Source organism: Poecile atricapillus, chromosome 3 (genome assembly GCF_030490865.1).
Source record: "Poecile atricapillus isolate bPoeAtr1 chromosome 3, bPoeAtr1.hap1, whole genome shotgun sequence".
NCBI lineage: Eukaryota > Metazoa > Chordata > Aves > Passeriformes > Paridae > Poecile > Poecile atricapillus.
The window spans coordinates 112,440,422-112,465,788 of NC_081251.1; the positions used below are offsets into that span (position 1 = coordinate 112,440,422).

Sequence of the window (25,367 nt, forward strand, 5' to 3'; positions counted from 1 at the left end):
TGCTCTCAGTCTCCTGGATATTTTGGATGACAGAGGGGAATGTACATTCCTGTCATTGGAGGTTTAACTACATATTTCTTTCCTTGCTTAATCATTTTCTCTCTTTTTACCATATTTTATTCTGTTATGTTCTAGGTTAGCCTTGACCATATGAACTAAAAGATGGTGCTGAAGTCCAGGATGACACAAGAAGTTGGTGTATTTATTTTTTTAGGGGGCAGAATGTAGATAAATTGAATCCTGATGAAGTCCCATATTAATGATTTACAGGCAAAACTCCAGAGTTTAAAAGAGTGGGAAGTGGGAACAAAGTAACCCAGTGAGATCTGGCAAACATGTCTGGCAAGCCAGTGTGCATTGCAGATTTTGAGGAGTACGCTAAAACCTTTCTGCCCAAATCCGTGTACGATTATTACCGATCTGGGGCGGATGACCAGGAAACACTGGCTGATAATGTCGCAGCGTTTTCCAGGTAGGAGGATGATTGAAGGCTGGGGTGGGAGGCAGGGGGTGTAAGTTTTGCTTTATTGGTAGATGTGGTGCAATTTTAGATTTTTCTCTGTGACAAAACTCAGTTCTGCAACTTCTTCCTATTTTTTCTTCAAAACTCTGCAACTTCTTTCTATTTTAGCAAAAAGCCTCTGAAAGAACTGATTTTCACGATTACTCTCTCTCCCCTTTCACTCCTCCACCTAACATATTCTGTCAAAAAGCAGTCCCTAAAATCCATTAGCACCTTTTAATCTTTGCGTGCATTTGGGTTCTTTTGTTATCAGAAATTCTCTCCAGAGTCCTTCAGCTCCAATATTTAATCAGCTAATGAAACTGAAACTTCTACATTTCAGGTTATAGTGCCTGCAAGGGTTGTACTTTTTAGGTCCTTAGTAAGTTTTGCCTTTTCCTCAGTTCTCCTGAACTGATTTAGTTCCACAGCCTTCCCAGATGAGAGCTACAGGGCCCTGCAGGTAGGAGCTGCATTTCCCAGCTCTGGGGTGAGCTGGGAAATCCAGGGCTCAGTCCTGGGCAGGCCAGCTGTGCTCAAGGGATTCCAGCAGGAGGTCAGCCCTTTACCAGGAGATACTGTAAATGCTGGGAACGGTTCTAAACCAATTTTGACCTAGACTGACCTCCTGAACTGTTGTCTAAACTTGGGCTCACGTCACCCTTAGCCTCAGAAGGACAAAGTCAACACAAAGTCAGTGGGCACTTGCTGTGGGATTCGGTGGAAGTGTCACAGCTGGCATCTCATCAATTGGTTCCCTACTCCTAAATATCCCTGAGCAGGGCAGAGGGAAGGAGGCAGCTGGAGGCTGCTCCCCTCAGCCCAGCTGAGCCCAGTGAAGCTGCTGAAACAGCTGCTGACATCGCCTTCCTTCAGGGGCTGTGTTGGTGCAGACATTTAACCCCCTGCACTTGCCTTTGCAAAGGCTTTTTCTTCAGTTCCTCCGAGTTTCACAAACCAAACCATGATTTTCCTGTTTTATCCTCAGTCTTTCTCCCTCCCTGCTTTGCTTTTCTGCAATCCTACTCACTGCTATGGCTATGGGCCATTCAACTGGAAGTCTGATGCAAGTTGAAGGTTGTAGAAAACTCTGTGATAATTCATTTAGCAGGATCTCAAAGGTCAGAAATGGGCCCGGAATCTTAATTTTAAGGACACACGTAGAAAAGCTTTATAATGTTAAGAGAAGACAACTCACCTTCACTGCTTATTCCAGACCTCCTAGCTCCATGCAGAAGCTGGCACCACAGAAATTTCCCTGCTCAAACACCAGCACAAACACAAACAAAAAAGATTGCCCTGAGGAGTGAATAGGAGCAGGAGGGGATGGAGTAGCACTCACCTGATTTTTACTGTACCTTTTTTAATGCATCCAGATGCTCTGATGCTACTTGCCCTCATAAAACCAAAATGAGACATTAAGGAAAGGACACTCAATGAAGTACTTGTAGACAATAAACTCTGCGAGCAGTGAATGTTCTACTTGGAACTGCTGAAGCTAATCATGATGAGGTGGGATCTAAAGCTGCCAGAATCAGGCTAACAAAGAGCTGGGCACGTCCCTTGCTGTGCTGGCATCAGCAGAGCTGGGAGATAAGCGCAGCTCTGCTCTGAAGCCGTTTCCTGCCACAGGGATGGATTCCTCTGATAAGAGACCCCCTTACATTGGGCTGGTTGCCTGTGGGGTTCAGGCTTACCTCATCTTTCCTGGATCTTCTGTCAGATTTTCAGTAAACCCTCCAGTTTTAGGTGTTCAAAACTGTGATGTTTGCAGGCAGCCTGGGACTAAAGGAGATGTTCATTAGCGGTGCCTTGAATGGCCTGAGACATTAAAAAAAATCAAAGGCATTTGGTGTGGTTGAAAGTCCCTTAATGCTGGGTCCCTGTCCCTCAGCAGTGTGGGGATGAAGGGACTGGGAGATGTTTCTCTTTGCTCTCCCTCCCTTTATATTTAGCTGAAGAAAAACAAGATCCCATTTTCTCAGCACATGTTGCCATTAACAGTCCTTAGAGCATATTTGCAATGGCTTCCTCAGAATACATCTCTAAAAGGTAGAACCTGCTATAAAGACTTCATAATATTTTGGTTTATAAGACCTATTTGACACAAAGGGCTTTGAAAAACCTTTCTTTTTCCCTTGGATGCTGTTGGGAGAAGCATGGCCCAGCTGTTAGAGATGGGGAAGTGCTGCTCACTCTGACCCTCACACAGTCCTGCTGTTTCTGCCTGTTCCTGACTGCTGCTTGGGGGTAAATATAAAGTCAGATGGACTTTACACCCCTGAGGCACAAAGGTCACCAAGACAGATAGTTTTGTGAAATATAGGAGTATGTTCAGCTTCATTTCCCATTGATTTCCCCTGTCAGAAGCTTAGTTGCAGGGTTCAATCTGATTTTAAAGGTTTGCAGTTTATGAAATATTTGTAAGTTCAAGTGGAAGAGAAAGCAGAAAACTGAACCAGAAGCAGGAACTGTTAGCCTGTACCTTTATGGTGCAGGATTAGTCAGGTGAGGTGTGAGGGTGGAAAAGCAGTTCTGGGCTCGTCTGTGAGTTATTATTTTTTTGGCAAACAAATGTTTTCATTTCTGGAGAAACAAATAGATGTTCTTATTAAGGATTAATATTACTATTGTTATTAAGAACTAACCCTAATGGATGGTTGTGTTGCTGGATCCTGCAGTATCTTTGGAACACCCCATGCAATTTTGGGAGCAGCACAATCCATACTCATTGGATTATAAAATGAATGTCTTGGCCTTTTGACCTTGAGGTACTTCGTGTAATCACATATCAGGGTACAAACTGCCTCCACAAGGACAGTGTTTAAGATAAGTTTCAGGCACAGCAACTCTCCCCCAGCTCTTCTGGGACTGAGGGAAGAACCAGCACTCAGATGTTGTCATCAGTGTGTTCCTGCTGAGGCCAGATAAGTATTTCTTATTCACAGTTCTCAAATGGCCCTGGCAGAAGTGAGGCATTAAGGCCAGAAAGGATGCTTTGGGATGGCAGAGCACATGTCATTCCCTGGGGTGTCTGCCTGCCTTCACCTTGGCTTTGCTCTGCATCCCGGAATGCCGAGTGTCCTCCCAGCCCCATCTGGAGCTGAAATCCCCTCTCGATTGTCACAGAAGCAAGAGGCCTGAATGGAGAAGAGCTGTTTGTGACAAGGTCAGGACACCTTTAGCTCGATGGCATTCAGGAAATCAATCTGGAGTCTCCCCTCTCGGCATGCCAAGGAAGGGGTGTCGGTGTGCGTAGGAGCAGGCTCCTGCTAATCCGCCCGGCCACGGAATTCCTGCAGGCCTTGGGAGAAGCTGCCTTGTTCTGTCGTGTGCAAGGAACAGCAGCTGCTGCTTCAGCAGTGCCAGCATCAATGCAGATCATGCAACTTCTGCAAAAATGGTGTTACCTTATAGCAATTAAAGACATTAAAATGGCCACAGAAATAATTTCAACATTGGTTAAAAAAGCAAGGCTGAGAGTGGGACATGGTCAGACAAGTCTGGGAAGTTTAGGGGGAGAAAAGGAATGCTTGGAATAATAATTCAGGTATGTTGTTGTGACGTCTTTCACCTGGGATTCCCAGTGCACCACGAAAAGAGTGTGGATGGCAAGATGTGCTGGGAGGGAAGATAATTTTCCCCAAGGAAAAGCAGCTGTTGCTTAGCCTGGCACAGCACCAGCCCCTGCTCCTTCTGAAGGGAACTGTAGGAGAGAGAAGGGCAGGAAGCTGGGTTGGGTTTAGGATGGAGGCTTGGCCTAAGCAAAGTGTCTTTTTCCCAAATGTGCTTCTTGCCTTACAACACGAGGGGATTTGGGACAACTCAGCAGAGGAACAAGAGGAGCTGCTTGAAAATATGGTGCAGTTTGAAAATTCCAATGTTTTTCTCAGCTGAAAGCAGCCAGTGCTTCCCTCTTACCCCACTGCAAGGTAATTTACAATCAGAGTGTTTTTTGAGCATGGAGAAAAAAAGGAAAAAAACCCAGAAGATTAATCCTCCTTCCTTCCCTTTAATCTTTCCTTCAGAACAGCTTTTAGCTGGAGTTGCCTAAATTGGGAGTGCTCGCTGCCTTCCCCACTGCGGCGTCTCCCGCTTCCAGCTGGGAAGAAGGATGCATTCACTCTCAGTTGCTGATTGCAGCACACGAGTGTGGACTTGGCTGAAAAAAGATGTGGGTGATGAGGAGGTGATGAATTAATTTTTAAAAAAAAAAAAATCCAATTTTTTTTTCTAAAAAATGCAGGAAATGTTTCACTGAGAGACTTGGAGGAAGCAGGTGCTGCGTGGCAGCTGAATGAATGCGTGCTCTGGTGACTGGGAAACGCTGCCTGTGAGCGTTCCTTGCTGCTGTTAAGGGCATTTCCCTGGCCAGACAATGCCTGCTTTCAAGTACCTGTCAAACTCAGAGCTGGAAACACCTGAGTTTCCAAAGCAATCAGGTTTTATTAAAGGATGATGATACTCAGGTAGTGAACCTGTTTGGTGTTTTTGTGGGACCAGTCAGTTCTGTGTCAGGAGCACTGCCCGGATGTTGGTTGAGAGGATGTGACCTGATAAGGAATCTCTGCTTGGGACTGCATCATTTTTCTTGCATGCACTGCTGGGAGGATTTTGGCTCCTCCTGTTTCTCTTCCCAGCTAAAAGCGCCAGGGATGTTTTTTGTACCTCAGGACTGACCCTCAGAGGCTGGCTGTGAGATGGCAGTGGCAGGTAACAATCTGACAGGTCACAGAAACCAGGAGCCTGGGGAAGGGGGGGATGCTTCACATCCTTTATGCTTTTGGGTTTGATTGTATAAATGAGCAAGGTTACAAAGGGATTTTTGTTTTCTTTCTTTGCTGAGAAAAGATGCCTCAGAGTGGAAGCCTCCAGAATGAGGAATTAGGAAAAAGATGGGGAGAAAGAAGTCATGTTTTCTTTGTCCCACCCTGAGCCCATCCTCCCCTGAAAAATAACAATCTTACAATGGCATGAAAACAAGTGTGAGGAGATGTTCCTGCCGTGTGTGTCTTGGCACTGAGCAGCACAGCTGACTTCCACAGCCACACATCTCCTTCCAAGCATCATAACTGTCCTCTTCCTCCCTGGGGAGCACTGCCTGGGGAGCTGGCACAGCCCCAAGCTCCAGGCCTTCAGAAAGGTGGGTCTCTGCCTGGCTCTGCCCTAGGCTTTTTGGGGAAATATCTCTTGATCTTTCTATAAAACAGAAATTTTGGGTTTTTTTTCCCCTGAATTGTCATTTTAATACACAAGCTCAAGCTCACCCCTACTCCCTGTTGGAGGGTAGCAGTGGCTCTGGTTCTCTCTCTGTGCTGGTAGCTAAAATATTATCAGCTCGAGCATTCTGGTGCTGAGCAGTTGCTCAAGTTGAGCAGTATTAGACCATACATTTTTAATTCTTCTCTGTAATTACAGTTCAGGAGCCATGGGAGCCCCTTTGGAGGGAGGGAGGCCTCAGCGAGAGGTCAGTGCTTGCAGGGAGCAGAGCTTTGGCCTGGCTGAGCTCACGAGAGGCAGCCCCAAGTCTTGCACCTCCTCTTGTGGCTTCTAGTGGTGACAGTGCTGTGACAACACCTGGGGAAAAGTCCCATGGCACAGGTATCCCCAGGAATGCAACCCCATCACAGGGATTATGATCTTTTGATGCTGTTTTGTGGGGGTTGAGAAAAAGGTACATTTCTGAGTGTGCAGACATGTGGTGTCCAGCCTGGCTGCAGTAAACTGTAATTTCAGACTAAGTGTGGTTTAGTTTGCTCTGGTTTGGAAAAGGGAGTTCCAAGCACGCAGGCCAGGCTTGGTTATCCAAAAATCCCATGTCTTTTGATTCCCTAGTCCATCAATGGGATAACTGAGGGTGGCTGATGACTTTTCCCATTTGCAGGCAGCATCTGGCACCCAGTTCTGCCCCAAGGCTTTCAGAAGGCTGAGATTCAGCATGAACCTCATTGTTTTACAGCTCCTGTCTTTCAAACAATACCAGCCAAAAATGTTCAAGGGGTCTTTGCCTCTTTCAGCCTCGCTGCTCTTTGGTCCTTCCTTGCCTGCTCCCTCAAGGTTTTGTGCCCTGCAGGAGTTTTGCTGCAGCTCTGGATGACACAGTGGGATTCTGTTCCAGCCCCAACACAGCTTCCACCGTGTGACAGCAGGAAAACCTGCTCTTACCCATTGGGAACTGTAAATTCCCCCCATGCTGCAGCCATTTGAAATTCAGTTTATCTGTGTGTGTGCCAGGTGGAAGCTGTACCCCCGGGTGCTCAGGGATGTGTCGGTGATGGACCTGTCCACCTCTGTTCTGGGCCAGAGGGTCACCGTGCCCGTGTGCGTGGCCGCCACCGCCATGCAGCGCATGGCTCACCCCCACGGAGAGACAGCGACCGCCAGAGGTGAGCCCTGGGTGGGGAGGGACAGGGCAGCGCTGTGCCTGCTGCCTGGCCATCCCTTGCTCCTCTGTGGGTTTCAGCTCCTGCTCAGGGTAACCAGGATGATTCTTGCCTTTGTTTTTTACCCTTTCACTCATCTGAGTGTGGTTTCTCTCTCTGTGAAACGGAGGGAAATGAAGGATGCGAGAGGGGAATAATTTGTCGCATATAAAATTGAAAATATCTATCGTCCTACCTATGCATTCTATGTAACTATAAACATTGTCACGGCAATGCTCTTCCTGTTAGAGAACTGACTTTAGAAATGCTGAGGCCTTTGTTTACCTGGGAACAATCCTTGCTTTGAAGAGAGCTCTTTGAGAGCATCCCAGGGAAGCAGTGAGATAAGGGCCCCTCTGGGCTAGAAGCTGCACAAAGATGTTGCCAGCACAGAGGCTGCAGCCTGAAAGGATATTAACCAGAATTCAGACAGGGAATTGTCACCTGCTCCTTCAACCCCAGCTAAAGAATGGCACCAAATCTGAGGAAGAGGTGTGGGCTGTGCATTTCAGTGCTCCGGTGCTGAAAGGAAAAGGGCAAAAAAACTAAACAGACGATATTTTAAAAAAATCTCCTGTGCATGGTTGGATTTTTTATCTAACGGTGTTTCCATGGCCAGTGCAGCAGATCCTTGTGTGAAGCGAGTCGAGTTCTCAGCCCTGCAGCGGGAGCTGCTCTCAGTTCTCATGGCTGTGATGTGCGCGGGGGTGGGTTACAGCACAGCTCCAGCGCTATCTTTGAAAAGCACACCTCTGCAGTGTGGCAGCGTGTTTGGGGCCGCGGTTTTCCCCTTCCCAAGAGCTTTGTTAGGAAGCCGTCGCTGTTTTCCCGGTTTGTGAATGCCGGCGCACCCCACGCGATGGCGCTCCAGCACCTCGGATGGGTTTGGGGAGCTCCTCGGTGCTGTCCCATCCTTTGGCAGCTCCTGCGGATTTGTTCTGGGCCAACTTGTGCCGGGAGGAAACTGAAACACTAAGTGCAAACATATTAATGCAATGGTGAGAGCGAGATTTGCAACACAAAATTCAGAATGTTTCTCAGCAAAGATTCACATTGATGCTGCAGCCCGGCCACATTTTGAGATGTAAATCCGCAATGGCATACAAAGTTGAGTGGAATAATAAGGCTGAGTAGAACAGTTTCAAACTTTAACACGTGATTATTGCATTTAATGTTCCTGGGTTTTCAAGCTGGGACAGCTTGGTGTACTGGCACTAGTTGGAACATGTGGTCCAGTAAACTTATCCATTGGAGCTGGTGAATTCTTCATTGCTTTCAAAGGAGGGCAGTATTAAAATCACACCCTCTGTATTGCATTGGCATTTGGGGGAGAAAAAAAGGCTTTGGTTTTGTGCTGTTAGAGGTGGAGTGGGGCACTCAATGCCAAGCTTTTGGTTTGACCTTATAAGATGACAGAAATTAGCTGTAAAGAACACATTTGGCTTAAAGGTTCTCTTAAACCTTGGACACTCAGGATCAGGAGGTTTGGCACATCCAACTTCTATTCCAGAGGTAGCACAGAGTTTAAGTGAGCAAACTTAGTTGCTTTAATTCATCTTCTGCTTCAGCTGCACCAGTTTGCACAAGCCAAGAAAGTCTGATCCATAGTCCCGCAAAGCCTGGCATGCTCCATAAGCCTGTCTTTTTTTGGCTCAGGTGTGAGCAGCTCCCAAAGGAGCCTCCCTGCGTGCCATGAGTCTTCCTGGCTGGCCTTGAACCCCAAGAGATAATCCTGGCTCACACCACGCTGCCCTGCAGAGCAGGGTGATGAAGAGAGCACTGACAGCTCCTTCCCTGAACTGCGGGTGTTTGGAGAACAATGCTCGAGGAATTTCCTGGAGTGACAGCGTGGTGCTTGGAACTGCTCTGCTCTCCCGGCAGCTTTGCCCACGTGTTGTAGGGTAAATGTCCCCTCTAGGGACAAGGGCACGTCGTGGTGTCCCTTAGAACTCCCTGCCCTCACAACCCCTTGCTCTGGGGCTTCTCAGGGTTTTGGGGGCTGCAGCTTCCTGAAGGACGCTCTCCTGCAGCAACCAAGGTGGTGGGGAGGAGTGTGCACCTTCCCAGAACAGACAGGCTCTGTCAGCTCACCTGAAACACCCCTTCGTGGGCAGTTCTTTTGCATGGGTAAAGAATCTTTCATAGGAAAAACATCCAGCTGTCATTTTAGGAGCTGCTGGTGCCAGGCCAGACAACACCATGTAAGTTAATCCAAAGGTTAGCTGACCCCACTCTGAGCAGAATAAACTGCAGTCATGGGCAAACCTTCCACAGCCTCAAATCTAGGTGTTGGATTTACTTGTACTCCTGTTAGCTAGATTTTAAAATAATAAATTATTTTATAAAAAAAATCTATGCAAGTTTTTAAGGTTAGTCCTCAGTTTTCTGAATGTAGCAAGGAGTCCTTCCTTGCAGAGAGAGCTCTCTTGTCCTTGAAACAATTTCATGCACCTTGGCAGTTGTCCCAGTTTTTCTAGGTCTTCCTTCAAGTATATTCCCTGGCATTTTAGTTGTAGCTCATCAGTGTATGTGGCAATTTTCCAAAGAATGGATTTTCTGTTCAGTAGAAACTGAAAAATTGGGAGGAAAATTGTTTTGGATTAACTGAGATGTTTCATTTGATCCAAAACATAATGTTTTATTTCATTTTCCTACTGGCTAATGCTTTTAGCTATAGTTCTGTTTTGAAACAAAAGTGTCAGCTCAGGAGAAAACATTTCCATTTTGAAAAGATCAACACATGACATTTTGACTTAGGTGTTTTTTTCTCATCCTTCCCACTCCAATTTCAACCTCTTTAACTAAAAATATTTGCCAAATTCGATGAATAATCTTAGCCACTAAAGAGAAAAAGGTTTTTCTCTAAACACTTTTCAATAGAACCCTTCTGATTCTTTGGGATCTTTTTTCTTGCTTGTCCATCAGCAGATTCACTGTTCCTCCATGCCAAGGCATTCATTTGCCACCCTGACTTCATGCAGTGCTTGCAAACCAACATGATCCCCGTGTCAACAGGACCCACCTCTAGTACACTGACTCAAAATCTTGTGCACCATCCAGCTGCTCAGCAAGAAATAGCAGTTTTTTGCAGCCTTTTGCAACTTTAATTTAATTAATTTAATTAATCAAACAAATTTGTAGCACTATTTTATTGAGACTTGTGTTTATATTCCTGCTTATTCCGTATTGCACTTACTGGATAGTTTAAATTCCAATGCCTGGCTTCTCCACGAATGGCTGAAAATCAGATTTCTTGGCCAGGTCTTTTGAGAACTGTTACTGATAGTTGCTCAGGGCTGAAGTTTTTGTGTTTGCCCTCTGCAGCTGCACTCAAGCCGCTCTCCAGGCTGCTGCTGACGCAGGAAGGGTTTCACCATCACCTGCGACGTGACTGCACCGTTTGCTTTGCCAAATGGAGAACAGGAATATTGACTGGAAAGCTGTTTTCCACCCCTGTTTCAGCTGAGTTTCTGGCAGCTCTGTTATTCTCACTAGAGAGGGAGCAACACCTTTGTTCCTTTGGCTCTTAACAGGCTGCTACTGTGCTTTTTCTCTCTGTGATGCAGAGCAATGAAATTTGGGTTTCTTGTGCCCATCAGACATGGCTGTGACTGGGAAGGAGGCATTTGGCCATTTATTATATTTTGTCCTCAGCCACAGTGAAAACAGCAGTGAAAACACCCATTACCCACATGGTGATCAAACTTGAGGTTAATTTTGAGATATGCAAATGAATTTCAATCTAGAGTCAAGGAGGGGACAGCATTCACATGGGACAACATGGCCTGGGCTGCCCTGGCCTGGATTCCCCCTGGAGAGTGGCATGGCCAGGGGACTTTGTGCTGCAAGTGTTCCCAGGCAGCCTGGCATGCCAGGCAGGTCCCAGATCCGTTTTGGGTGCCTGTCCCTTCCCCTCCAGCCTTCCTGCACAGCTGACAAAACGCGTTGTGTCAACGAGAGGAGGGCAGGCACCGCTCACACGCAGGGTTTTGTAAGGGCTGAGGGAAGAGAGGCTGACAGGGATCTCTCAGCCAAATGTGGTTTGTCAAGAGGGTAACGTGAAGTTCTTTAAACAGCTCTGTTCCTCAGGAGATGCAGCTCCAAGAACACGGCTGCTGCTCCTGAGAAATACCACTGTGCCAAAAGGACACCGTGTTGATCCCAAGGAATGTCCTCCGGCCCTTAGCTTGGGGACAGTGGATTCACTGGTGGATTCAAGGAAAAATGCCTGCAGTGGGGCAGTGTGACTGCTGGGCTTTGGAATGCCCCTAAAAGGGAAATGGTGGGAATTTGCCCAGCTAGAGGAAAAAAGTGAGTTCCCATATTCCCATACAAGGTAACCCTGACAAAATCTGCAAGCTTGAACTGGGCTCCTCTCCAGTGCCCTCCCTGAAGTATTCTTCCTCTGAGCTGCCCACAGGGACAAATTCCATATCCTTCCCAAACCACGTAATGAAGTGATGCCCCATCAGATGGGGGGAGGATGCTCTGAGGCTTCAGGATGAGAAAAGGGCTAAGAAAGGTCCCTGCTCTGTTCCCCACTGGAGCTCCCAAGTGCATCCTATCCCATTTGTTGCTACATAAAATACTTCAGTGGAGTTCCCCAGGAGTGAATGGCTTCAAACTGCCAGAGGGCAGGTTTGGATTAGAGATGAGGGAGAGACTCTTTACCATTCTGTGATTCCATGGATTTCCCCAGCTCCCCATGTGTGGCTACTGCTGTTCTCTCTGCACTGTCATGGAGCCCAACAGGAGCCTGCAGGGTGTACAAGAGTGAATGTGTCCTTTGGGCAATGCTCAGGATTAAAAGAAGACCTGGAAAAAAAACCACATAAAAAAACAAACAACTAAAAGCAATCATGAAATGGCAAAAGGAAAGGCTGGTTTACAAAAACATCTCATGCTTAAACTCTGGTAAATGTCACATATTGCAGCAAGAGCATCCTGTGGGAATATGGCTGTAGTAGGACTGATTTGAAATAATAAATAATTTGCAGCACCCCAAAAGTGAAGTAGTAAAATGCGGTTGTTAGAGGAAATGAATTGCTTCTGTTTTCTTCAGCTGCACCTAAATGTGTGAGAAGTGGGAGTGTGTTTTTAGAGAAACCTAATTTGAGGTGGAAAAAAACCCCAACCAAACCTTGCAGCACTTCAGGCCTCTGTATCTCATGGTTTTAGAAGTCTAGAAAATTGTCAAAATAAGCTTTAAAATGATCAAGATCAAGCATAGATCAACCAAAACTGGAACTGGGACTTTCTAAAACTTTGAAAAATTTTGTCTGTGAACTTTGGATTTGCCTGAGAGATCTAAACTATGTGTGTTGAGCTGGTGCTTCATTAGAGAGCTGTGAACTTTACAGGAGAGACGAGGGGAATTTTGTGAGCATGCCTGCATGAAAATTCCAGAACCCCGTTTGGGATGGCTGAACTCTCATTGAACCAAACTGCTTAAAATAAGAGAAAAGCACTATTTACTCTGTTGCTACATATGCAGCTAAGTTGAAAGGATGTGGTGATATATTGTGACTATATCTTCTCTTCACCAAAAATGTTTTGTTGTGCAGTTGCTGACCAAATTTTTGATTTTGCAACCATAGGGCTGTAGAGGTAGACTTGGGAATAAAAGGAAAAAGTGGAAACAAATGCATACCTAAAGGCAGATTGAACATTTACATTTCATTACATTAAGATCCCTTATCTGATGTGAGGGTTTCACAATTCCTTGGTTCACAACCCTCCCGCGCATTCCCAATATAGAGGGAACTATGTCCAGTAATTTAAAGGAGAGGAACAGAATGGTTATGAACCAGAGAGGTTTGAGTGATTGCTGCTGTATTTCCAGTGAGGGAAAACTAGCTGGTGGCCCTGGGAGGGTGTAACCAATTTGTTTGAATAAGCTGTTCATAAGTTTCCACTCCAAGAGGCTTGTAATCCTTATTTAATAAAATGTTGTCATAAAGACCACTTTTTAATTCCTCCATGGGCTGGGGATGACGTCTTGAAACAGAGGTCCATTTACATTAAAAATATGCATACTGTGGTAGACCAAGGAAAGCAAGGCTTTCTATAATATTTTTGAGTTTTACGGCGTGTTTTCCTTTATTTTACAATAAGTGACAGATTACTCCAAAAAGAATAAGTGATAGATTCATAAAAACATATCTGTGTGAGGTTAGCCGGTGCAGCCTGCCTTGGCAGTCGCGTGTGCGGACGGTGATTTTTGGGAGGCAACGTTGCAACATTTGAAAAACTGGAAGCCTTAAACGCGTTATTTTAATGCTCCTGTTTGGAAAATCTCACTTTGTGCTCCTCCAGCCTGCCAGGCCATGGGGACAGGGATGATGCTGAGCTCCTGGGCCACCTCGTCCATCGAGGAGGTGGCTGAGGCAGCTCCGGCCGGCCTTCGCTGGCTGCAGCTGTACGTGTACAAGGACCGGGAGGTCACGGAGTCGCTGGTGAGGCGCGCGGAGAGAGCCGGCTACAGAGGGATCTTCGTCACCGTGGACACCCCGTACCTCGGCCGGCGCGTGGCCGACGTGCGCAACAAGTTCCAGCTCCCGCCGCACCTCAGGTACCTCTGCTGCCGGCTGTGGGACCGTGCCAGGGCCCTGGGCACCACCGGGGCTCTGTCCTGGGCAACAGCTCTGCGGAGCTGTGCGTGTATCTCGTGCTGTGCTTGGGCTGGGAGCTGCTTGGGGTCAAAATGAAGCTTTCCTGGCTGTTTGCACACTGTAAAAGGTGCGGTGCCAGGCAATGCGAGGCTGCAGGCTGCTGAAGGAAGAGATGAGGGACATTTCTTTATGCACCTGTCAATGCATTCTCGGCTATCTTCAAACCTCAGCTGGGCACAGCCCAGAGTGGCCTGCTCTGATGTTGAGCTGGGATCCAGCAGCAGAAGTGGCTGGACTCCAAAAGGGCCCTGAACCTAGTGGGCCAAAACTCCCTTCCAAAAGATGTTCTGGTTCCTTCTGTCTTGTCCTATGACACTGCTCTGGGCCCAGGGCCACATTGCTATCGACTGCAGAGCTCCTTTTCAAACAATTTCAACCCTTCTTTTACTCAAATACAGAAACGTGGATATCAGTCTTTCTAAATTCTCCATGAGGGAAATTGTTACCCCAAAGTGTATTTTGTGACATTTTCTGTGTCTCAGAATTTCTGGCATCATGATTGACCAGCACTGATTCTAGTTCCTCCCCACTGCAGGGCCAATGAGGAATTCAGTTTTAACCAGAGTTAAACCAGAATTTTAACCTTACAATGGTGTTTAAGGGTGCTGATTTGCTTGCCCTTTTGTAAGTATGAATTGATAGACTGTAGAGACTCCCCTGATAAACATATGCTGAAGTTCTGGCTCAATTCTAGCAGCCAAAGACTGTCTGGAAGAATATTTACTTGATGGAATATCCAGGACTTGAAGCTAAAAATCTTGTGAGGTTCTTGCACGTAGGCCTTGGTAACAACCACAGTCTACCATGGTAAATGTTGGAATTATTTAGAGCATGAAAATGAACACAAAAATGGAGAAACAGAGAGAGAAAAAAAAATAAAAATAAAAGACAGCATAATGTATTTTGAAGCAGATAAACTTTGAGGTGAGTTCTGTGTGAAAGCTGGTTTTGAATATTATCGATGAAATTGAATTGTTCTTCCTATGTCTCCGAAGACTGTTGTGTTATATTATGCACACATTGTATGTAACATGTACTTAGCAAGAATCGCATCTGGAGGTTTTTCTTAATTTTTATACCATTCAAAAGGAAGAGAAGCCACTGGGCTCTGCAGTGAATCTGATTCTCTACCTCACTGGCAAGAACTCCTCCAGAGCTTGGGGTGTTGGCTCTCCCCCATGCATTTGTACTTACAACTAAGAGATGAAAGTTGGCAGAGCAACCTGAACTCTACCCTGATTTCTGTGTTAAAGTACACTTTCAGGAGGAAAGCACCAGAAAGCAAAAAAGCCCTAAAGCATCCAACACGAAAATGTACCACCACACCGATAAGCCCTGTGTTGTAATCGTGCTAGAGATCAGTGTTTGACATATTATCAATATACATTGACCTTTTGCTCTAAAAGATAAAATTAAACAATTATTTAAAAAGCTTATTTTTTAGGGGCAATAGAATTTTAAGGCTCGGGGTTGAGGAGTTTTTGAATCCAATAACCCGAAGACATTTGAGGAAAGCGGGAGGAGGAAAGCACTTTGACCCCACCTGCCCAAGTATAACAAAGTTTCGAGTGAACTGTATGAAATCACATGAAATTGGAGTAATCCTTAAAGGTTCCAATTAATCACTGCAGATTCCTGAGCGCCGCTTGGGCAGCGCTTTGTTGCAGAGGCCGCGGTGAAACTCTCCTAGCGCGGGGCTCCGCTCATTTATGTGATAACTTTTTCTTGGCTTCGGGTTTTCAACAAAGTTTCAAAGCAACAACAAGGTGCCATTGTGCTCTGAAATGTATGTAAGGCAACATTCATCCAAGTGTTGATCTGCATTTCCCAGGCCAAGAAAAACAACAGTTATTTATATAATCTTATCCATGGTTCTGTTTTCCTCTGGGCACCCCACCCTCCACAAACCAACAGCTGAAAAGCTGGATCTTGCTGAGAGCCCGCTCCTTTCTTGTTTGCTTCTGGGCCTGGAGCTGAACAGAGAAGCCATGTGAAATGTTGCTTGTTGCAGGCATGAAATCAGCAGTGAAACCAGCCAGGTTCCATGCAAAAACACTCATGCACTTCCCAAAATGTGAAATGTGAGTATTAAATAGCCCAATGTGGAACAGGACACAGCCTCAGAAGAGCAGGGCAGCTGGGACATGGATGTGCTAGAACCTGTGAGATTTTGTTCTGAAAAACCTAAATAACAGCTAATGCTTTCACAATGAGCTTCCTTTGCTCCCTACATTTTACAAGGAAATGTACAAAAGGGACACAAGGTAAACAGGCTGGCTGTTGGCCTTATTGGACCGATGAAAATTCTGAATTCTTTGCAGGGCTTCATCCACATCCATCTATTTCATGGAGCTTAAGAAAATTTCATTTCCTCCTTCTCCTCTCCACCTCCTTGATCCCCTATTCCTCTCACAGCAGAATGCCCTGGCTTTGAAAAACAACAAAACCCAACCATACTTCTTTTGCTAAAGCAGGACTGTTACCTTGGGCCAGAGAAAATTGCCCCAGTGTTACAGTAAGATAGAAAGGCTTGGGTTGCAAGGGACATCAAAGATCCAGTGCTTATGCTGATCCTCAAATACTTTGTCAGCCAAAGGTTTTGGCTCCCTGAGGACTGGGATCTGACATGCTGGGCCCGGCTGGTTTTGCTCCTGCCCTGCAGTGTAGCAAAGCTTTAACTCAGGTATATTGAGTTCCATTTGGGACTGATTGTGGCTACAGTGAATCTTCCTCAGACTATTTTTCTGTGTCTTCTGTCACTTTAGATTAAAAAACTTCTCCAGCAGTGACCTGGCATTCTCCTCAGGGAAAGACTTTGGAGAAAACAGCGGGCTGGCTGTGTACGTTGCTGAGGCCATCGATGCCAGTGTCAACTGGGAGGACATCAAGTGGCTGCGGGGGCTGACCTCGCTGCCCATCGTGCTGAAAGGGATCCTCAGGGGTGCGTAGCTCTGCTGCTTCCCAGGGCAAGGCAAAGGAAGAGCTGTCACTTCCTCCTGCACTGTTAGAAACCCTTCAGTGAAGGTGTTTGTGGAAGTAGCTGTTTAAATAAGTGCCTGGTGTTGTCACCAATGCCACCCGTAATACGATCATGCCAGTGATTTTGCAGTGGGACAAAATCGAGTTCTGGAACATAATAGAGAAAATAAAGGCTAGCAACCAAAGAGGTTGCTGATCCAAAGGGATAAAATGTTCTGCTCCAACATTTCAAACTACTTTTCTGCTCTTATTTCTTAAAGATAAAACCTTTTTCTCTGTTGAGGTGAGGCTTTGGAAGGCTGAAGCCCTAAGGTGGCTTTGCATGAGCTGACAATGCTTTCTTTAGTGATTCCCTGATTGTGGTGTCTACAAGCTCCCGATTGTGGAAGGACACTTCCTGTTTGGGGTTTTTTCCTAGCTGATGATGCCAAAGAAGCTGTAAAGATTGGGGTAAATGGGATCCTGGTGTCAAATCATGGAGCACGACAGCTTGATGGGGTCCCTGCTACTGTGAGTACTGATGCCAATATGCTCCAGTAATCTCTAATTTTCTCTGCCTTTTGGCTTCTTGTTTGCTTTCTCTGAACATGTGGAAGCTGGAGGAAAAACCTGGAATAAGTGTTCTATGCCTTAAGCTGTGAGTAATAACCTCTCTTCGCTGGTCTATGTATGTCACATCATACTCTGAGCTAGACACAGCCTTTCCTTGGTAGATCAAATTGAAAAACCTTTCAGAATTTTTTTTCCACTTTCCTCTTTAATTTCTTCTTTCTCATTCTGTTTTTGAAAAACCCTCGTTGCCATTTGCAGCACACTGAAGGTTGTATTAGGGTTGTTTTCCCTCTTTTAATATTCTTTGGAGGCTTCTGAAAAATTACAGTTAAGGAACAGCTAAAGGCAGAATGAAACTCTCCATTTTTCTCCTTTCAAGTATTTTCACCTTTGGAAAAGGGAGAGAGTGGTTAAATTACAGTTTTTCCTTTTTCCTTTTCCTTGTCGTGCTACCCCATGACTTTTCCAAAGGTGAAAGGGATTTGAGAATTTCTCAGTCGGCAAAAAATAAAGAAGTAAAGGAAAATGAAAAAGTATGTGCTCAGGATGAAGGAAAAACCCCAAAATTCCAGTCATCACTCATCTTGCTTCATTTGGTGAGGGAAAGCTGCACAAATAAAAAGAGAATGAAAGGGAGGAGAATCAAAGCCCAGTTGTGCCTCTCTGAGTATTTCCAATAGGTTCATGATGAAAAACCTCCTGTTTTCCACGATGGTTCCCTGAAGGGAGAGGGGAACAGGTCCTCTTGTCACCTCCTGGGAATGTATTCCCAATTTCATTGAGGGTATTCAAAACTCTTGGGCAAGCCTGTGTGTGAGGTAATTCAACAGCTACAATGTATAAGGTTATTAAAAACATCATTTTGAGGAACATGGGAAAGCTCAAGAAATACAAATTAATTTTTGAGAGCTGCAGTAGAAGAGAAATTTGCAAACTCCTTGTTAGGGGTTACTCCCTTGCCACACCACAGGGCAGAGGAGAACTGCTGAAGCTGATGTGTTCCCTGGATTTCTGGTACAGAGAACAACACTTCACAATGCTGTTTTTATAATGTATCTGTACCAGATCATGTTAAATGGTTCTGATTTAGAAACATAATAATTTGCTTCAGTTTTGTGGGGTTTCAGATCGTGAGTTGAACCCGAGCTGGTCAATATTTCTAGTGTCTAGTTACACATTGAGGAAATCTATGTTTTAATTATGGTTTGCATCATGCTTTAGTTATTAGAGCACTTTAATGTTGGTACAGTTTGTCAGGATGTAGAAAGTGGTCTCTGGATATGGAAATAGATCCAAAATATGTCTGGCAAGAGAGCAAAACCAAAGGGAGGGGGAAAATCACAGCAAGTGCCAAACGTTGAGAAAATTTTAACCCAAATCTAAAAACAAACTGCACTTTCAAGTATTTCCCCCCCCATCTTCTAGTCATTTTTATCCATTAGAAAGGAAATTAATTACATCCGTATTTGAAAGATGTGAATTTGTGTGTCTTTTCTCTTCCATACACTGTTTCCAGTCTCCTTAATACTTGGCTCCTGGTGGTGTTCCTTTCCTGATTTTCATGAATAGGAACTATTTAGGTGGCCTTATAGGAAAAGTTGCCCTGTAATTAATGCTCCAGGCTTGAATTCAGGAGGCTCATCCTTTCACTGGGACCTCTTGCATGGCAAGAAGAATGACTTAATTCCCTGGTTACTTACTTGTAACTTGAGAACAGTAAAAAACTTTCCCCCTTCTACTTGCATCTCTGGTGTAGGGGATAAGTTGAGAAAGGGGATGAGCAGAGCTCAGTGAAAGCAACATACATATGCATTAAAAGAAATTATTTCCCACCTTGCTCAAAACTTAGAGGAAAGTTAATTTTTTCTTACATTAAGAAATTTTTCTCTATGGTCATTCCTATAATTAGATGCATCTTCAAAAGGGAAAATACATTAATCAAAAATTTTCAGCCAACTCTAAGTTCCTTCAGGCATGTTTCACTCACTCCTTGTCTATAGGTATAGCCTGCCTCTGGGCTCCTCAGATGGCCCTCAGGATAAATGAATGGGAAATTAAAACAGGATTATTTACAAAGTGAGCTGATTCAATTTCATCCCCAAACCAGTGAAGACTGAAAGTTTGGGAGGTAACACCACCAAAAGGCTTCCTTAGTGCTGCTGTTCCATATATTCTGCATAATACTGGCTTGTGTCAGGTATGTGTCATGGGGTCAGACAGCCATTTAGTGAGACCCTGCTGATTCTCATTCTGTTTACATGACTCTCCAAATAAATTTGACCTTTGCATGTACCTTCTACCCTGCAAAGTCACTGCTGGTTCTCAACCTAAGGCTGTGTTATTTGGGTATAGATTTAGGTACACAACTGCTCATTAAGCTGCTGTAAAGCTTGGATCCTGTGCGTAAGAATTGTCTCAAAAAATAAATAGGGTTTCAGGAGCAGCCAAGCTGTGTTCCTGGTTTCTCTCTTTTAGATTGATGTCTTGCCTGAAATTGTGGAGGCTGTGGAGGGGAAGGTGGAGGTGTTCCTGGATGGTGGTGTAAGAAAAGGCACGGATGTTCTCAAGGCATTGGCTCTTGGTGCCAAAGCTGTTTTCATTGGGAGACCTGTCCTCTGGGGATTGGCTTATCAAGTAAGTGAGGAAATGCTCAACTGCATGACTTTAGATCCCTAGACTCACTCTTTAGCCTCATTCTATGCACATATGTGTGTCTGTGTGCACAGAGGAGTGTGTGTGTGATGTCTCTGTGGGCATCCAGATCATCTGATTTGCTATTTGCTAAAATTTGCTGTGACCAATCCTCAGGATTTATGTTTGTGCATAAAACTTTTCTTGGCACACGTATACTTGTCTATACCTACGCACATACACCTACACATAATAGTTCACATTGTCTCCTAATCTCCCAGGGTGAAGAAGGAGCAAAAGAAGTTCTCCAGATGCTGAAGGAAGAGTTTCGCCTGGCAATGGCACTGACAGGTGGGACATCAGCATTTCCTCTCCGTGGTCTCATTTCCTCAGAGCTTTCATTTGCCCCAGGCAAGATGCTATAGCAACTTGCATGAGGGGAATGTTTGCAATCTAAGCAGGTTAGTCTGTGGAGAAATGGGAAAAAGACTTGTTATCCCTGCCTTGTAAATGGGGAACTGAGTAGATTAGGTGAAAATGTTATTTTGGGATTTTTTTTCACAAGGAGAGCAATAAATCCATAGACAAGTAGTGGCAAATCTTTGGTTGGTAAGGGGTGGATTTCATCTGACAGAATGTAGATTTTTATGAGGCAGAAAAAGAAAAGGCTTAGAGTGGGTTGGAAAATCAGGGGCTTGAATTGATCTACAAATTCTCCTCCAGGATGCCGGAGAGTAGAAGAAATTGGCAGGACACTGATCCGAAGACATCAAGTATTGTTCTCCAAGATTTAGGTCTGAAGACTCTTGCCTTGTGCGCTGCCTGTTGTGCTTCCAGACAAAATCCAACTGCATTCCCTCTGTGGAATCCCTCTCCTGCAATCCTGACTGAGGGAATGCTCTGCTCTGTAGGAGATCACTTGTTGAAGAAAGAACTCAAAGCAAATTTTACAGGTGTTTCCAAATCTCTCGGGCTCTTAAGGAAAGCTGCTACACTGGGAGGTGTGATTAGAGATGGGCCTTTATACAAGACCAGCATAGACAGTTCAATCTGTTATGCAACAAATGCTGATAATTAATTTCCATGCCTGGGAGTAATTTAGCTGTTAAAGTGAAACTATAAACAGAAATGTTTTAATAGCAAACAGAAATGCTGAAATTTTAAATGGAAAAGATGCTTCTTGCTCACTGTTTAGAGAAACCAGACTGTAGATTGTAGAGATTAAATCTTGCTTTCTTATGAACAGAGTGTCCTTTCCCGAGTGACTTTATAAGCATCTGGGCTTGTGGCACGTAGACTTCAGGAGCCCAGAGGACTCTTCATTGTAAGGAACCACAGAGCAAAGCAAAATTGGGGAAAATTGGGGAAATTCAGCCATTTAAATGGCACAAGCTCCTCTGCAATCAGACAGCTGTTATGTACAAGCATTGGATGTACATCAGTTCCTAGGCTAATGCAAATCCCTGTAGCCCAAACTGTGCCAGCTGCATCCACCTGGAGCTCCAAGTCACATTTTTCACCTGGATCGATTTGCTAACAGTGGCAAGGGAAGGCTGATGCTACCTGGGGGAGTTTGTAGAATTTGCAGCCATGTGAAAAAGGGAAACTTGAATAACTGATCCATTAACCCATGACTTGGGAAGAGCCTAGTGGTTCTATTGAGTTTCCATGCACACCCTTAAGTCAGATAAATCTTAGTGTTCTTCACTCTGCTTATGATGAGGATGCAGAGACTCACAGGTCCTGTGCCTCTGTTCTCTAAACAATCCAAATATCCACTGAATTCAGGAGAAATTTTGCAACAGTGAAGAACAGAGGAGGTAAGATTATACTGTTCTCATCTTGGGTAAAACCAAGGGTAGCTCTTCACCTGCCTCACATCTCTTGCAGGTAAGGCAGTATTACAGGGAGCAGGGAGAGGCCACACAGGTTTTGAACATCTTGCCGTGAAAATTTAATGTTCATTTTTAAAGATGACTGAAAAAGAGAAAAAACTCCTCATGTCATGGTTTTGCTGACATCACCAGCTCCACCATTTGTTTCCCATCAGCCTCATGCATTCTGACTCTCCCGCTTTGCTTGGTTTGAAATATCCCTTACTGAGCTTTAGAGGCAGCTTTGTAATGAAATGATGGAATATTATAATGTGAACTAAAGCTGGGGCTGGAACTCGAAATGGGGAGAAAACCCAAAAGGCCACATGCTTGCCCTCCAGTTGTAAAATTTGTACTCTTATTTACTGCAGAATGTGGTCTGTTGTGTGAGAGTTGCGTAGCAACAAAATAAAGTTTATCTGTGCAAGGAAATATGAATGTTTCTCAGAGCACAGAGAAGCATAATTTCTGCTGTTTACTGCACTTATCATATCTGTTGCAATGTGGACTGTGTCAGATGTCAATTACGGACTAACTTCGGCAAGACTGTTTATTTGAGATAATATAAATGTTACTTAAAAGACAGGGGCATAATATCTTATGTTTACATGTTTAAGATCTATTTCTAAAGCTCAGAAGATGCAGTTTCCTGTCTTTGCCCCAACCAGATTCAAGGAAAGTTCTGAAACTCTGTGGTTCAATAGAAGTTCTGATGGTGAGGAAACCGGTTTCATTACTTGTGCGTAATTCACTGTTTCTAGTTCCTCTGGGATAAGGGGTTTACATTGTTTTTTCCTGCCTGTTATCTGAGAATCTTCTGACTGCCTTCCAGTTCAACCCTAGTAAGACTAGACAAGCATTAAAAACTAGAATTTAAGCCAAATACTTAAAGGCTGTGAGACTGTTAACTGAAAGTAAATTAATTTGTCTGGTCAAATTCTCTTTTTAAAATATTCCACAGTGAAGAGAATTTATTTTGATTTTGAGACAGGAAAACACAACTACTTTTTGAAATTATTAAATAAATTAAAAAAAAAGGTAGGAATTCTGTTTGGTTTGGGTTAAAAAGCAGAAAGACTGAGTGCCCTCAACCATTTTAAAAGTTTTTGAAACTTTTCAAACTTTTAATCTGAAAATATTTCAGACATTTGCTAAACAATGTCCAGGCAAAGAAAAAAAAATCTATCTCCACACTTGCTTCATCTGGAGAAGCTGAGAAAAAACCAGAGCACACAGGTGATAGTGGAACCTTTCTATCATTTGTGAGAGTGGTTCTGAGGAGAACATAAGTAATGTAACAAAAAAAATAGGTCTTTTTGAAATATGTTAAGTAGAAAATGATTTCTCTTAGGTAACAAGTGAACCCAACACACTTTTAGTCATAGTCCTTAGATCCAGGCACAGAAGTAGAGGGGAGCAGGAGTGTTTTGCATTTCTGATGCTTTAGTGTAACTGCCTACCCAAATGTCAAATGACAAACCCGATGGGTTTAATAGCGAAATTATTTTCTGGCTTTACTCTGGCTCCCTATTAAATCACAATGAAAAGATATCTACATAGAAAAAACCTAATAAGGGGAGAACAGTGAGTGATATTTCTGTATCCAGAAAGACAGCACTCAGCTCATATGCTGGGTACTGAGAAAAATCCCAACTGGTTTGGGAGGCTGGTGAATGATCAATAACTGAATGGGGTTCTCTAACCACCTCCCAAGATGGACCAGGAACATTCCCTGGAAAAGGAGATTGCAGCTCTTAATGAGAAAATATTTATCACATGTTTTGTGAAGAGAGAAGAGACCAAAAGCAAAACCTGAGGATATGAAAGAGGAGGACGATCCTGTGCTTTTTTAGGAGAAAGTGGTACTTCCCAAGAGGTTCAGATGCGAGGCAGGCTCTTACATACATACTTTCATGTTCAGTCTGTGTGTGGATTTCTTTGCTGCTGGCAGTTCAGAAGTTTCCCTTCTTGGAAGCATCGCCACAAAGTTGTCTCCTCAGCCCCAGTGAGCTCCTGGAGGATTAAACCTACTGAAGGGTGTGTAGAAAAGGGTGGCATTCTCCACAGGATATGTAGAAACCACTCAGGAGGTTTGGAGAGGCTTCAGCCCTGCTTGGGGATCTCAACAACTGAGATCAAGACAACTGCATTTTTAGCACTAAGTTCTAAATAAATCAATCTGTTTCAAGGTGACAAGGTCAGTGAAAGAGCCTGTGATGTTTTCTGATCACATCGAGGCTGCACGTGCAGGGAACAGGGTTCTCCTAAGAAAAAGAACAATATCCTTCTGGAAAAGCCCACCTTGAGCAGGTTTTGCTTTGCTGGGAACGTCTTTGCCATGAGAGTCTGGCCTTTTAATTCAGCAGAGGAGAGCACAGAGGTGCAGGACTGCAGGCGTAGCTCAGCAGATGGCAGGAGTCAGCCGAGGGTTGTGAGAACATCTGACCTCTCAGATCAAATGTGGAGGAGGAGGAGGTTACTGTAGCTTCAGGACAGATTTTCCTCTCTCTCACTTGCCTGTCAGTCCTTTGTAAGCAGAGACCTGCTGCTTTTTGAATGCTTGGAGCGTGCATGCAGGGTGGAGAATCCAGTGAGTAAATAATAGGAGTCATAATTCAGTGCACTGAAGCTGAGGAGCTGTGAAAGACATGATCTGTTTTCTTGTGACCTCCACCTCTCGCTGTGACTCCGGGACACGTTATTGTGTTTTATTTTCACTAGTGGCCAAGTCCAACAAATAGCTCTGGAACTGGTAAGAACTCCACCCCCCATCCCCAATTTTTCAGGTTGAGCATGAAATTTGTCTGTCTTACTGGGAATTTCTGAACATAAATAAACAGACACTTAGAGTAACTCGCCTTGATAAATGGGCAGTGTAGGTCGGGGCCTGCTGGATATGCAGGCAACTCAAAGATGAAGCAGAGCTGGGGAAGTAGGCAGGAATGGCTCTGCTTTTCTTGGCTTCTCAAATGGTTTTCAGGCTGAAATCAAATACTTGAGTGCATGAGGAAAGCTGGCTTCTGAAGTCATGATTTTGCACTGAACCTCACTGTAAGGATATCTCTTATAAAGCTACTTTTGATGTGGAAATTTGGCTCCAAACCACACTGAAGGCCATTATAAATAACCACTTCATCACAGGACACACAGAAGTTGGCTTCCTTGAACACTCCTAGAAAGCAAGCCTAACCTTATTGAGCCATAACCTCAGCTAGTGTAAATCAGAGAAGCTCCATTGACTTCATTAGTTTATACTGATTTACACCAGCTGTGACTGTGGCCCACAATACAGCAAGATATGTCAGCTTTTAAATTCTGTCACTGGGTGTTGAACAAAACTGTTTTTAAAACAAGACTGGCAATCCCAGATTTAGATCCTAATGAGACACAGCACTGTAATTGTTTCACGATGCTTATATGCTCCATTTTGTTTTCATTTTTGAATTGCTTCTGTTTTTCTTATCTCCTGCCAAACAGAGGAAGAGTACCACATATGTTACATTCATAACAAAGATGTTTTGCTGCGTTGAGAACATGTCCTCCAGATGCAAAGTGCCTTTGTGTTGTAGCTCAGCTACTTCCTTTGCATAGGTACATCATTTATGTGCCAACATAAAAATGCCCTTGAGGGCAACTCTGTGTTTCCTCGGGGCCTGGAGCTCTGGAGAGGGGCACCCAGAGGTTGTCCCAGGGGAACTTCAAAGATCTGATTCCCCCATAGGGATTTCCAGCTCTT

General features: G+C 44.5%; 1 protein-coding gene across 2 annotated transcripts; it reads left to right on the forward strand.

The window, feature by feature from the left end:
• The first annotated feature begins 304 nt into the window (after window positions 1–304).
• Window positions 305–22,573, forward strand: HAO1 (hydroxyacid oxidase 1). Of its 2 annotated transcripts, XM_058835386.1 has the most exons (8): window positions 306–472; window positions 6,737–6,888; window positions 13,240–13,495; window positions 16,361–16,536; window positions 16,993–17,084; window positions 19,602–19,760; window positions 20,039–20,108; window positions 20,481–22,573. In XM_058835386.1, exons 1-8 carry the CDS (start codon window positions 336–338, stop codon window positions 20,549–20,551), a joined length of 1,113 nt encoding a protein of 370 aa, XP_058691369.1. In that variant the 5' UTR covers window positions 306–335; the 3' UTR covers window positions 20,552–22,573. The 2 variants fall into 2 exon arrangements, with proteins under 2 accessions (XP_058691370.1, XP_058691369.1); XM_058835387.1 differs by lacking the exons at window positions 19,602–19,760; window positions 20,039–20,108; window positions 20,481–22,573 and adding an exon at window positions 19,127–19,595 and having other exon boundaries at window positions 305–472.
• Window positions 22,574–25,367: the final 2,794 nt, after the last annotated feature.